This window comes from Arachis duranensis, chromosome 1 (genome assembly GCF_000817695.3).
Source record: "Arachis duranensis cultivar V14167 chromosome 1, aradu.V14167.gnm2.J7QH, whole genome shotgun sequence".
Taxonomy (NCBI): Eukaryota; Viridiplantae; Streptophyta; class Magnoliopsida; order Fabales; family Fabaceae; genus Arachis; species Arachis duranensis.
In genome coordinates this window covers 7,316,641-7,331,374 of record NC_029772.3, presented here as the reverse complement: position 1 = coordinate 7,331,374, position 14,734 = coordinate 7,316,641, and the positions used below count along the sequence as shown (strand labels likewise).

Here is a 14,734-nt window from a genome sequence, read left to right as displayed (position 1 = left end):
AGAAGTCAACAATGATTTCTTCCATCTTTTTCTTCTCTTCAAAAACAATTCCAACCTCCTCGGCAATTCTTTCAATCCGATTTCTCTTTTCTCTTTGGGCTATTTTTCCATGGAAAAACTTGGTGTTTTTATTACCGGACTTTAGCCAATTGGCCTAGGATCTTTGTGCCCACCAAACTTCTTCCTGGTGTAGAAGGTCATCTAAATAAACTTGAATCTCCTTTATTTCCTTCATTGTGTCCTCGATTTGAGTGAGGGCTGTTAGCTGCTCTAGTCTTCTTTGTTTCTCATTTATTTTCTTTGAGATTATACCAAAACTTGCCTCCCCCCATTCGGTTAGGACTCTTCCACAATTCTCTATTCTTCCATTGATCTGATTTGAGCTATTATTCCATGCTCTTTTCACAACATCTTTGCATTTCGGGTCCCCTAGCTACACCTCTTTGAATCTGAACCGTTTGAGCTTCTTTCTTCTCTTTAATGTCTCTCCTTTTACATCAATGAGAATGGGGCAATGACCAGATTAGTATCTTTGAAGATGCCGCACTGCCGTTTTTGGGAAGGCTTCTTTCCAGTCTATAGATGCCACTGCTCTGTCCAGTCTTTCTTGAATGTTTGCAACTCTTGTTTGGTTTTTCTATCACGTAAAGACGTGTCCTACAAAATCCAAATCAAGTAATTAATTGATCTGCAAAGTCTCTAGAAATCTTTTTACCTAAATGTAAGTGACTGGTAAACTTCCTTGCTTCTCCTTTTATTCAAGAACCTGATTGAAATTACTGAAGACAAGCCATGGCATGTTTTAGGCTTGTCCAAGGGTGTTCAAAAGATTCCTTGGCTCATGTTTGTTTATTGTTTCTGGATTGCCATAAAAGCCCATGACTCTCCAAATCTGCTCACTCTCTTCTGCTTTAACCTCCATATCTATGTGGTTTAGAGACATGAAAGAAACACTAATATATATAAAATTGTCCCACAGAACTGCAAGGCCCCCTACTCTTCTTCTACCTTTCCCAAAACAGTCAACTTTGCTCTTCTTCTACCTTTCCCGAAACAGTCAACTTTTGCAATGTTCATCATTCCTCCTGTGTTTCTTATCCTATTTAATTCATCTACTTTTCTCCTAGTCTCCATTAGGAACACCAGGTTGGAAGCTTGTAATTTGATTTTGGTCTATGGTGTGAGATGTTGGAATTAATAGGGTTATATATAGTGTGGAGAATTGGGGTGTTGTGGCATAGAAGATTTTGGTAATAAGTAACTACAATTGGGTCCAAGAGGCTGCTATATGTTTAGAAATAGTGTCACCAATTTCTTTGTTTTGCATTATTTTCATGGTGATAAATTTCAAAAATCATGTCTGATCACGAAACTTCAAGGTGGAAGTCGCGTATTTGGACATTATTTTACTCGCACGTTTTTGTTTGAGAAGACAAACATATCAGAAAATTAAATTATATTAGTCAGTTAAAGATAAAGGGTAGCGAGTTGCACTTGCTAGTGAGTAGTAATAATGCAATATTTGGAGTAATACACTATTACCCTATCTACCTACTACCAACACAAAATACACTTAATTAAAAGATCTAAGATTTACACTGAATGCAAAGGATATCCAGAAGACGAAACGCACCATCTAACTATATCTCTATACATAGTACTAATCAATTGCAACAAAATTGGCAGCATTTCCTTCTGTCTCAAGCTTCCCAAATAATCTTGGATTTATGTACCTGAAAATTATTAGGGTCTGGAACACTCTTAAACGGAATGGCTAAAGTGACAGGGATAATACTTTTTTTTTCCCGCATGATGAAAATAGCATAGGTACGGTCCGGAAGCAAGAAAACTGCAAACTTGACTCTTTACTTAAACTGAATTATTATAATTGTAAATTTCGTTAAAAGAAACTATTATCTATAGAGCCATAGAACTTATCTGTTAAGATTAAACAACAAGAAAAAAAAAACACTGTTTTCTTGAAGTTTGAACTAAGATCTTATCTTTTAGAAGGTAATTCCTTCTAGTTTATATAAAAAGTATTTTTGGAGATTGGATTTATTTACAAGTAGACTAACCTTTATATGAGCTCTTAAAGCCAGGTATAAAACTGAAGTGTATTGGCAGCAAAGTTGGTACTTAGGTCATAGATCCCTCTTCAAAAAAACTTGGTTGCATCCATAGAAGTTAGAACCTGCTAACAAAATTGCCATCACCCAAAGCAAGACAAGTTTTGGAAGATGGGAAAATGTTTTGATGCTGTTAAGAGCAGAGGAGGCAAAGGAAGAATAGAATACTACTACATCTTATTTAAGGTTCTTGATGCATACTTTTTACTGGGTGCATTAAAGAATGAGCCTTAAAACAAATAACTTTATGAACTGCAGATAAAAATGCAAAGAAACATACCTCCCTAAGATATACACATGTCCATCAATACCGCATCATGTTTCTCCACTTGTCCTTCAAATCAACCTGATAAAACCATTGCAGTTGTACTTAATGCTTAAGGCAAGGAAAAAAAAGGCAAATCACTTTGGTGCATTGATTACATACTGCTAGTCTATGTTCAAATACATCACTGTAAAAACTTTGAATTGTTTTCCAATTTCCTGCACCAAACCTGTATAAGATAATATGGTTAATAGGAACACACAACCACTCATGATGTACAAAACTGTTAACTAAATCAAATAGTTTTCAATTTCATGTATAACTAACATTCAAGACAGTTCACCCTGAATCTTTTTGGTTTGACTAGTTTTGAGCTAACACATACATTTGTACGCCAGTCCTTAGTGTCTCCTCTTCCAATGAAGACCATTTTCTTTTCTTCCTTCTTAGCTGCATTCCATTGGGCATGTTTTCTATTGAATCATTCCACTGCAAAATATATATATAAACCATCTTGTTGTGTAAAAAACAGTCTTTGATGGTCCACATCTGCAGAACCCAAAGTTCATTGCATCAGATGTTGGTAATCGTCTTAGAGGATAAACTAGCTCCAGGCGTAAGCAAACATTTTCTTTCTCATTAAAAAAAGTTACCTTGAATAAGATACCACCCTTAAGATCTATACTCCCAGATTAATGCAGATAATAAATACATGATTACCTCATAAGTTTGAGAAGTACCATTCGGCTCCATCAAACTGGGTCTTTTATGAGCAGTATTGTTCGGCTCAATTGAATTCGGACGTTCAGCATTAACTCTACTATGATGAACAGAAGGCAACTTCTTGTGCTCGGCATCTTTAGGTTGATAAGGAATAATAGCCATGCAAGTATTTGAGTTTGGTACATCTACATCTCTGCTATGGTTTTCCATTGGCTGTTCATGATTTGTACCTTTCCGTGCAAGTTTAGATCTAACAGCATCAGATATATCTAATGCCTCAGGAAGAGGATCATTGACCAATGCTCGTAGCTCTGAAAAACTTGATTTAAGAGATTCTCGGGCCGTTTTAACTTCTCCACTTAGCACAGTATCATTTTTTCTCCATGATCTTTCTGTCCCCAATTCCTCAGCACTAGACATTTTAACTCCTCTACTGCATCTACGAAATGCAGGCGGCTTGCGTTGAAGAGGATTGCCTCTTGCTAATGAGGACAAAACATAGAACACGTGTAAATAACAAAGAATACGTGTAAGATGGCCAATCATGAACAGCGTTATAAATTGCATAATTGTCTCTTGTTTTCAACAATGAGCAAACCCATTCATTTGTTAAAACAAAATTTAAGTTCAAACTGACCCTGATTGAAAATAGTCCTCTGGTAAGTGGTAAGCATGAGTAAATGAGTAAACACAGATAACAACATAGTACCACTTGGTAATAACAACACCGGAAAAGGTAAAAGCATAAATCAAGTTAGGGAAGCATTTGCGCCAATTTACATTTAGTAGCTTCATATTAAGGCCAATTCAGAGCGAGTGGCTAAATTATCATTTCTAGAGCACTAAATATCTATGTGTATCCTTATTTAAACATGCAATAACAAATGAATTAACATAAACATTTTAAAAACTCTTGCAAGAAGGGACACCAAAACTGTACAACGATCAAGCTTTAGCTTACTAGATAGGGTTGGCACTGCCCTGCACGAAAATTCAGTTTCAAATTTGACTTAAGAAAAACTACTTGAACTGCACTCCATATGCCATACCATACACCATTAGGACTTAAAACACTAAAACACATAGCACTATTGTGCATTGTACTGGTACACTAATAACCAAAAGACATAAAATTTGCAAGGAACAGGTCCAAGACAATAAAGAAAAATCATTAACATCAAAATCCACTAAATAGAACAAACCTTTCTTCTCCTTTGCAGGCTCCTGGGTTCCATCAACAGAACCTTCAGCTCTCTTCACCTCCACACCGTCCATGCAACGTGAACCATCATTGTCGTCGTCACCATTGTCATCAACACCATGATCCCTTGCCTGTTCAGCACCAGAGGCATTTCTGCAAACACCTGTCGTACACCCTACCACTCTAGTCTCCGGCACAGGATTCAAAATCACATTCGGCAATTCTTTCCCCTTGCCTTTCGTCTTTCCTTTGTTCTTTGTCATTTCTGCTACCGATTCAAGAAAAGAAGGACCCATTGTTTCCCACACTTCCTGCAGATAAAACCTAACTTCAGTAAACGCGTCGTTTCGGGTATTCAACTCCTTCAACCTATCAGAAACCCTAGTGTCAAAAAGAGCGGCCTCAATGTCGTCCCTCCATCGCGCAATCTCGTCGAAGAACAGCTCGCTCTGGCGCTGCTCCAGCTCCTCCACGCGGCCGCGCCAGATACGCGTCACCGCGGATAAGTACTCACCGCTGGTGGTCCCGTCGTAGGAGGCGGGGAGGAATTTGACGGTGCACTCGACGGCGACGGCGCAGTAGGCTCTGCGCATGGAATCGATGATCGGAACGGCGTCGTTTCGGTCAATCGCTTCGATTTGCTCCAGTATCTCGAGAGCGGTTTCGGTGATTGAGGCATTGCAGAGTTGGGATCGGAGGGTGCGGAGGAGTAGGGTTTTCTTAAGTTTGGGATCGGCGCCGGAGAGATTAAGGACCCTAAGGATCTTGGAGACGAGGGAATCGGGGGCGGAACTCCGGAGGTGGAATTCCGCAACCCACCGCGCAATGTCAGGGTCCATTGTCTGTCTGGATTCAGTGGAAAACTCCGCACAACTCGTATGGGAAGATTTGGGGATGAACTGGAATATTAGGGTTTTTTAATTTTACTTTTTGCTACTAACGAGTGACAGGTGTGTAAGCATGAAAAAGAGTGGGGTTTGGAATTTGATCCATTTAGCTTCCAATTTTGTCGGAATACACATTTTGTAAAATAGATATCAAAATGCATTTTTTTATAAATTATATAAACCGTGACAGAGGATTCAGAGTTTACAAATGAACGTAAACCGCTATAAGGGTCTTGTTCGATTGCTCAGTACTCCAGACGAGTTTAGGAGATGTTCCAAGTAAGGAGGTGGATACTAGCTTAGATCTGAGCCTTTGTACGAGACGCTGCAATGACACTCTGACGCTCCAGTCAGAAAATGTTACAGATGACAGTGAGTAGTGGTGGTAGTGACGTACCTTGGGGAGGGATATGGCCCTCCCCATTTATTTATACCCTGTCAGTGGGATGGGTCCCACGAGGACAAGCCACCTTCCTGAAACTTTTCTAACCCCAGCTGTCAAGTAGCTGGCTCCTTGGAGGAGAGGTGTTCGGGTTAGGGTCCGGACGTGTGGTGTTCTGGTGTCCATTCGCTCGGGTCGGATGTGTTGGGCCGGATCGGCTATGAGGCCAGCTGGGCCGAGCCGCAACAAGTCTCGTGGATTATGTTCGAAGCCAAACTGCACATCATCTGTGGTAGGGCTGTCGCGGTTTGTGTGTGAATTACAAACGTCCATGAATCGCCGCCATTTTCGCTTCTTTATCTCCATTTTCTTGCTCTGCATCATCATGCATCACTATACTCTGGCATTAGTCCCACTGCATTGCTTGATTCTCCCATCATGCTCTCCAATTCTCGAGTTATTCCGCTTTCTCTTTTATATATATATTTATATATTTTTTTTGTTGATTTTTTCACCGACTTTTTTTATTATTTTGTTTCAATTTTATCAAAAGATCAATTTTTTGGGCCTATGATGTTGTGTTTATTTATTTAGTTTTGTTTTATTTCTTTCAGGCTATGTCTTCTCTAATAATTGGCTGATTTGATTGGCTATGTTTTCTATCATTTGATCAAGAAAATCTCATTGATGCTCCTAATTCTTAATTTCTTACTTTAAGTTTAAGAGTAATTTATTTTTATATAATATCAAATATGAAATAAATTACAATCCTAAAATAATTAATTGCATTTATATAGATCAACCATTAAGAAAATAAGACTAGTAAGTTAATCTATTATTCACCATAACTCTTTTTAATTCAGGTAGTAGGTACTTGGTATTAAATAAAAAAATTTAATAAATATACTTTTTCAATCCTAAATTTTAGAACTAAATTGACTATAAATTTAACAAATGTATTTCATATTTGATATTATATAAAAATAAATTGTTAACTTAATAAAAAAAATAAATAACTAAAAACATACATCTAATAAAAATATAATTTGATATTTTAAAAAATTAAAAAATGTATTTTAAAAATAGACCAGCTAAACATATTTTTATTATTTTTAACATTTAAAAATAAGGTCTCTTTAAAAAAAGTTAAATATAAAAAATTGAAAATAAAAATGTTAAAGTTGGTGAATAAACATGGGTGAAATACTGGTGAAAACTATGCTAAAATTGAAGGTCAGGTTAAAAAGATGTTCAACTGAAAGCAAAAAAACACATATACATATAAACCGCAAGACCCCGTGCGATTTCTAGCCATTTTGCATATCAACATAAATGCAGCAGGTGTGTAGCGGCTTATAGACGTTAATTCACACACAAACACGGACCCCTACCGTTTACGTTCATTTGTAAACTATAGATACCTGTCGTGGTTTACATAGTTTATGAAAAAAATGCATTTTAGTATCCATTTTGCAAAATGTGTATTCTGGTAAGATTGGAAGCCAAATTATTTATTTTAGTAAATTACCCAATTTTTCATTTTAATATTTGTTTCTTGGTTTAGATAAAAAATTTTATTTACTTATTTTTGAAATGATTTTTAATTAAATTTAAAAAATATCTATTTTTATTTTTATCATTAATTTATTTGATGATTTTAGATAATTTTATTTCTATAAATAATTTTTTAAATATAAAATTTTATTAGAATGACTTGATTTCATCCAAATTAATTCATATCAACTATTAATCTCTTTTTTATCAAATATGTGAGAAAATAATAAATATGAAATTAGTCAGAAGTAGATTGTTATTACTAATATGACTATTACTAATCTTTTTGTTTTTAATAATAAATTTTTCAATTGTTTAACTTTTTTTTCTGTATTACCTATAAAGAAAAGTTTTTTTATTTAAATTAAAAATATAATATTTACTGATTTAAATAAACATATAAATATTTATTAAAATACATTTAGGATCATATCTCAGATACAGTGACAGAACCACAAAACGAACTTATCTCAAGTGCACTAACCTCGTTCTGTGATAAGGGACGCGCTGGTCATATCCCAAGTGCACCCGAGATATGTTCATATACTGACATGGACCAATACATCCGAGATACATGCAAGGAAGCAAAACAGGGACATGCAGTTTAGAATTTAGATCTTTTTGTTTCAATGTTGTCACTTTAATGTACTGATTGTTATTAAACGTGTTTAATGTGTAATGAAGCATAATTTCTGTATAACTATTAATTTTATAATTATATAATTATCAATTTTATAGTAGAAATCACTCTTTTATTTAATTAAAAAAAATTCATGGCCTGGTGGCCCGGTCTGACCCTCCAGAACCCACAAATTCGGCGGTGCGGGTTTGGCAGCTTTTTTTAATTTGGCGGGTACTGATTGATTGTTGTTTTTCTTTTATTAGCACTTTTATGCCACACTCTTCAAGCCACAAAAGATCACTTAACCAATAACATGCATCCTTGTAGCATTCCTAGGGAAGAACGACTCGGGACTAATACTCTCGGTTATAGATTGTAGAATTACTTTGATGATGGATTCTGCGTCGGTTTAGACTATACTACGATTGATTACTTGATAATTTCTATACCGGCAAAAATCCATTCGTCAAAATGGCGCCGTTGCCAGGGAATGCGCATGAGTGCCATGTTTTTGGTTAATGTAAATATGTGAATATTGTGAATATGTTTGTCTTTTGTTTGTTGGTTAGTTTTTGTTAGTTTTAAGATCTCTATTGGTTTTGTTTCTATTTGCCACTATGAATTCTCGTCCTTGTGGTTTTGGATATGACTATGACTACTTTGTAGGCGATGAAAACTTGAATGATGGCTCACATTATGGGATAGATGAATTCTCAGGAAGGGAGCCATATCCATATGAGCAATCACCATGGCAACCTTCCCCTTCAAGTTACTATGATGGTAATCCCTCCTATGATGCATATCATTCCTATGGATATGATGAATCTTATCATGGTTATACCGCTCAACCACCATCATTCTACACACCATATTCTCAACCCACATCTTATTTCCACCAATTGCCTACATATGATCCAAATCTATATTCCCCCTACGCATACCCTTGTGACGATTATGAACAAGCAACCCTTGAATCACCTCCACTCTAACATTTTTACTCTCCAACTCAAATCCCCATGAATGATACACTTGGTATCATTCTTCAAGAGCAAGAAGAACTCCAAACCGTCTTCACTAGTTTCACCTCTACCCTCCAAGAATTTACGTCCCGTATAATTCTACCATCTACCAATAACCAAAACAACTTTCCACCTCAAAGCTTTGATGAATCCCCTTTCCAACCATATCATGAATTCCCCTCTCCGCCACAAACCTCCATGGAAGCATATCAAGGTCCATTAATCGAAGAGCAATATGATCCTACTTATGTTAGTAAAGCGGAACAAGAATTAAGGGATCGTTTCAACGAAGAAATGGATCGACTTCAAGCAACCATCCGTCAAAAGATAGATTCTTGGGATTCATATCACAACCGAAATGAGTTCACGGATGATTGTGAGAAAGCAACCAAAGAGGGAGGTATGAGGGAGACTTTAGAGTCTCAAGTTGAGTGCAAGGAAATGGAGCGTGTGTTACAACAAGCGGAGGAAATGAAGATTGTTGAAGATAAAGAAGTGGAAGAAGACCCAGAGGAGGTTGAACAAGAAGGAAGCGAGGTTGAACAAGAAGGAAGTTCCATCAACGAAAATAACTCTACATCAAGTGACAATGGTGATCTTGTTGAAGCTTCCCCCATCGAATGTGAAATCTATGTTGAGGAGGGTGCGCAACCTCCAACACATGACTTGATCAATGATAAAGGTTTGAAGGAAGTTAGCAAACAAGAAGAATTTAAAAAGAGTTATCAAAAGATGGAAATCATCATGGAGGAGCCAAAGGAAGTGGAACCTACAATGTCAAGATCATTGAATATCTTCCTTGCTAAGTCGCCGTCCCAATCACAAATTGAGTGGGTAATCATCTCATCCTTTAATTTTCTAGGCCCATATCAATATGCATTGTTAGAAACGGATGGTCAACTTAGAACTCTTTGTGGGCTAGAGAGTAAGAACGGATTAGATGTTGGTGGACAATGTGAATCAAGGTGCATAAAGGATGGGAGATCAAACTTTGAGTTTCAAAGGTTGAGTGAAGCCAAATTCAATGGGTTTAAGATGATGAGTACGAGTTACAAGGAGAATTCAATAAGTTTGTCACCCTATTGGAAGCATGAAGATCAAGAAGAAAAAGGGTTGACAAACAAAGTATGGGACCCCGGAACATACATAGACCACTATCAACTTAGAGGCCTTGTTACTTGCTTAGGCCTCCTTGAAGGCCTTGTACGTTTAAATTGGGATCCCGGAGGCTATTGGAAGAGCAAACACTGGTGGGGATTCGAAGAAGAGTTTAAGCATAAACCACCCTAGCAAGGACTCTACCAAATGTCCAACTTAAGGACTTTAACTAAAAGTGCAAGGTGGGAGACACCCCACCATGGTAAACTCTTTCCACTCCCCTCTAATTTCGTTTAATAAATGATTTGAGTTACCATTGTAGGTAGTTTTTCATTTTTAGCTTGTTTGTGTACATTAGTTGCTAGCATATTAACATGTATGTTGTGCTTAGTAGAAACAGAATAAATCTTAAAACTAACTTGCATTTTAGAAAGTGTGTGGTTTTTGACTAAATAAGGAGTTGTAGGCCCCATGGGGAGTCTTTGGGCAAGTAGAGCTTTTAGGCATTATTAAAAAAAAAAAAAAAAGAGAGAGAAGGGGGTGGACGCGTGCGCACAAAGTACGCGCACGCGCCCCTGTGCGGATTCAGCATCGACCACATATCCGAGAGTTGGGCCTCTCTTGGGCAAACATTGTGCCTTGAGCCCAACATGATCCACGCGGACGCGTACATGCCGCGTGCGCGCCGATTTGCTGCTGCAATAATTGAGCCAAACTCCAGAGAGTTGAGTCATTTATAGGCTAGCCTTAAGCCCCAGGCTCAACCCGATCTGCGCGAGCGCACACATCACGCTAACGCGCCACTTCACAATTCGACAATGTACGCGGACGCGCACTTACCGCGCGCGCGTCCTTGCGTGCTGCCACCAATCTAGGCCACGGACCCGAGAGTTGGGCGTGCCTCAAGCCCACTCTAAGCCTCAGGCCCGATCTAATGTACGCGTGTGCGCACTGTACGCGCACGCGCCCAAACCTATTCTACCACCCAGGCTAGAGCGCACTGCACGCTCACGCGTGGACCTCCAATTTTTCTCACTGCGCGCGGACGCGTACATGCCGCGTGCGCGCCGGTCTGGTAGCGCGACTTCCAGGCCAATCTCCAGAGAGTTAGGCCTGAGTTGAGCCAACTCTAAGCCCCTAGCCCAACTCCGTGCACGCGGGCGCGCGCCATACGCGCACGCGTCCTTTCCCGTTTTGCTCATCCACGTTTAAGCGCGCTGTACGCGCACGCGTAGGTCCCAAGTTTCCTCAAGTGACGCGAACGCGCAAGGTGCGCGCGTCGTCGATTTAAAAATAGGGATAACCCTAATGCGCGACACACACTGCGCAGTCGCGCACCTTCTCGCTCCCCAACCTCCATTTCCGTTTCTTCTTCTCCCTCACCTCCATAGCCACCGCTGCTCCACCGACCGCCACCATACGGCCACCCCTTCTCTTACCGGTCACACTCTCCCATCACTGCCCTTCTGTCACCACTGCTAGCTTCCCATCCCTCCGCCTCTCCCGTTGCCGCCCGCCCCTGTAACCACCGTCACCACCGCCGCGGCCGCCATTGTTCACCATCAACCTTCTCTCTCTCCTTTCTTCACTCACCTCATCTCCTCACTCTCCTCCACTCACTCTCTCATCCGCTCTCTACCCCGTCCCTCACCTTCACAGCACCGGCAGCAACTACCGCCGCCTCTTTTCTGCCATAACCGCCACCGTCCACGGCGGCGTAGCTCCTGGCCTTATTTCTCCCCCAGTTTCCTCTCCATTCTTAGTTCTTCTCTGCTCCCAGGTTCCTGCTCCATTTCTGTTATCTTTTTTCTGTTTTTTTTCTTTTCTTTATTATTCGTTTCTGTTAATCATTATAATTGCATGTTAGTTAGTTAGACTTAGAACTTTGTATGTTAGGTTAGATAGAAATAATTGCGGTTAGGTAGCTAGGGCTGGATAGAGGATTTTAGGCCTGATAAGTGCTCCGTTCGTGCATAATTTGCTGTCTGCTTATTTGGATGTTGTATGCTGATTTTTGGACTGATTTTGTGCATTTCATGTTGCCTGAATGCTATACCACTGTCACTTTGCCTAATTGATGTTGTTTTCTATGCTTCTTGTGCTAATCGGCTATCCGGGAACGTCCAATTTTAAGCCGGAATGCTGCCCGATTTTCAAGGAAATTAGTTTCATTTTGGTCTTCATTTTAATCTTGGGCAAATTTCCGTTTCCCTTTTGACTTCCCGGATTTGCACAATCCCTGTGAACATGAACCACAACTTCTCTTTTGATTGCGCATAACTATCATCATACGCATAAATATCATCATATCACTAATCCACTTTTCTAACTCACTAATTCCTTTAACCATCTAACTTCCGCTCACCTTTAACCCTCTTTAACAATTCTTTCAAAAATATGATGATATTATTGCCTTTTGAATATGAGTTGTTGATTTTAATGAAGCTTGCTTTCTTGGTTTACTTGTTCACTTTTACATATTCATTGCAACATCATGATTGTTCTTTGATAATTGTATCCTGAACATGCCTTCTTTGTTACATGCTAAATGTTTTAGATATTCTATCATATTTTTCAGGATGTCGGATAAAGGCAAAGCCATAGCCACTGCTTCTAAGAAGAGAAAACACTCTACCCCCTCTATTCCTTCCACCTACAAGCATTATGCCAAGAATCCGTTAAGTGATGAAGAAAAAGAGAACGATGCTAAGAATTCATTGAATGATGAAGAAAAAGAAAATCAGCAATTGCCTCCTACCAATCCAGACAAATTCCCCAATCTCTACTGTGAGCTTCGGTTTTCTAGATATCGAACAACGAAGCTGAATATTGAGAAGAAGTTGCTCCTACCTAATGATGTGAGACGGTCCATTACCGGTCGGATCCTTGAGTTAGGTATCGATTTTGTTGACCGGGATTTGGGGGATATAAATATATCTTGGGTGAAGGAATTCTACTGCAACTTCTTCCGTCCAACTCTGGATTCGGTCGATATTCGCTTGCTATGTCCTACCCACCACCCACTTCTCTGAGATTCCTATGGAGATGCTTTTGCTGATTGGGTGTGTTATGGAGGGGAAGGACGTCTCTTTTCCTCGACTTATCCAACAGTGCGTGTGGCGGGTGCATATTCGTGGCCTACTTCCATTTCCTACCTTGGTCACGAGTATGGCGGCCCTAGCTGATGTCCCGTGGCTAGATGATGATATGCGACCACCGCCCCCTGATGCAGATGACAGGGAGGTTACTATCCCCTGGGGTGGTTGGGTGCATGAGAAACCACCTGCTAGACGCCGCTCTCGGGCTAGAGCTGTCGTGGGGACACCTTCACCATCAGCCCCTACAGCTGCCCCATCATCCTCTACAGCCACAGCCCCCTCATCATCTACAGATCCTCCAGCAACCCCTGAGCCGACCTATCTCCTGGTCCAGCGTCTTTTCCAGTTTTTAGAGCGCGAGCGACGCCACGTCAGACGCCGTTTAGACCGGATGGACCAGGCACTTATTTCTTTGGGTGCTGAGCTACCTCCGCTTCCCGATTCTCTAGCCTCCGATGAGCAGGATCATCAGGAGGAGGATGCGGAGGCACCAGTTTAGCAGGATGCCCCTGACACTACAGAGCCACCACAGACTCATGAGGATCCGACCCCACAGCCAGAGCCTATCGTTGTACCTCCCACTGATCCTCCGATTTAGCATCGAGGACGATGCTTGGTTTTAAGTGTGGGGAGGGCACCGCTAGCATTAATTGGGAACCGGTGAACTTTTCGGCCTAGTTATCTTATTTTGCACATTTTTTTGTATATACTTTGATGCATTTCTAGTTTGCTTTGGATACATTTTATTGCTTATTTTGGATTTTAGATATTTTGATGCTTTTGGATATTTTTAGATATTTTGGATGATAGATTCCGTACTTTTAGTTGGATTTTTCTTTATATATTTTTGTTTATCTTTGTTTTTAGTTTGTAGTTGTGATTAGAAATCATACTTTGGATTGCAAATATTTAGTTACCCTTTTTGCATAATATATTGGTTTTAAGTGAAAAAGGAAAGGGTGAACTAAGAAATTTTTTTGAATTTTTCAATCACAACAATGCCTAGTCAAACATTGAAATTTTCCAAGGAGTTTAAATGTAGGGCATTAACCCAATTGATTGAAAGGAAATTGTTGGTAAAACTTGCTTGAATTTCATACCTTGTGAAGCATGTATTGAACTAAGAACACAAGCTTGTGAGACTTGAGCCTATTGATGTGGTTACATTTTATAACCACTTATTTTCCATTCTTGTGTGAAATTGTTCTCTTTCTATGATTGTAATCCTTGATTTGCTTGATTCTATATGTCCATTTATTTCTTGTATTTATGCATTTGTATGATTGAGGCCATTACTTCATTAGCCACTTACCCAAATAGCCAACCTTTTATTCTCCATTGTTAGCCAATTTTGAGCCTATGCTTAACCAACTTATTCTCATTTTAGCACATTACAAGCCCAAGGCGGAGAACCAATGAAAAGTCCTTGTTTGGATCTTTGATTAGCCTAGGCTAGTGAGAGTGTTTATTATTCAACGTTGGTAAGGCTTGGGAACATTGGTTGGGATAAAAGGGTGTTTGTGTTTTGTATTTTTATATTGGGGAATTGGTACATACTCATGTATTGATTAAATGTAGAGACCTTATGCATTGATGTTCTTGTATATAGTTTGAAAGAAGAAAAAGAAAAAAATAAAGAAAAAGAAAAAATGATGATGAAAAGAAAAAAAAATGAAATGATGATGAAAAAGAAAAAAAAAATATATAATAAAGAGGGGATAAAATGCCCCAAAGTGAGTTCAATAAAAGGGAATCT

General features: G+C 39.2%; 2 protein-coding genes across 7 annotated transcripts in view; both read right to left on the bottom strand.

Moving 5' to 3' along the window:
* Nucleotides 1–33: 33 nt before the first annotated feature.
* LOC107473941 (uncharacterized) lies at nucleotides 34–5,263 on the bottom strand. 6 transcript variants are annotated; one of them, XR_008006718.1, is made up of 7 exons: nucleotides 4,320–5,262; nucleotides 3,115–3,599; nucleotides 2,780–2,883; nucleotides 2,557–2,623; nucleotides 2,410–2,475; nucleotides 2,079–2,194; nucleotides 34–657 (listed from the first exon to the last, which is right to left on the bottom strand). XR_008006718.1 is itself a non-coding variant. In XM_052258393.1 (6 exons), the coding sequence occupies exons 1-5, from the start codon at nucleotides 5,155–5,157 to the stop codon at nucleotides 2,434–2,436; spliced, it is 1,536 nt and encodes a 511-aa protein (XP_052114353.1). In that variant the 5' UTR covers nucleotides 5,158–5,262; the 3' UTR covers nucleotides 1,442–2,194; nucleotides 2,410–2,433. The 6 variants fall into 6 exon arrangements, 1 of the variants encoding a protein (XP_052114353.1); XR_008006719.1 differs by lacking the exon at nucleotides 34–657 and adding an exon at nucleotides 1,442–1,733 and having other exon boundaries at nucleotides 2,722–2,883; nucleotides 4,320–5,263; XR_008006717.1 differs by lacking the exon at nucleotides 34–657 and adding an exon at nucleotides 1,442–1,750.
* Nucleotides 1,442–14,734, bottom strand: part of LOC107473962 (uncharacterized) — a gene marked incomplete in the record, with an annotated part of 30,866 nt that continues 17,573 nt past the window's right edge. Inside the window, 1 exon segment of the mRNA XM_021136255.2 lies at nucleotides 1,442–1,732.

What these genes read in the sequence shown, in the direction of transcription:
- LOC107473941 (XM_052258393.1), bottom strand. Translation starts at nt 5,157, where the DNA reads ATGGACCCTGACATTGCGCGGTGGGTTGCGGAATTCCACCTCCGGAGT. An exon ending in GTACTTCTCAAACTTATGAG is followed by an intron (nt 2,884 to 3,114) that starts GTAATCATGTAT and finishes TATATTTTGCAG; the next exon opens with TGGAATGATTCAATAGAAAA. An exon ending in CTAAGGACTGGCGTACAAAT is followed by an intron (nt 2,624 to 2,779) that starts GTATGTGTTAGC and finishes TATCTTATACAG; the next exon opens with GTTTGGTGCAGGAAATTGGA.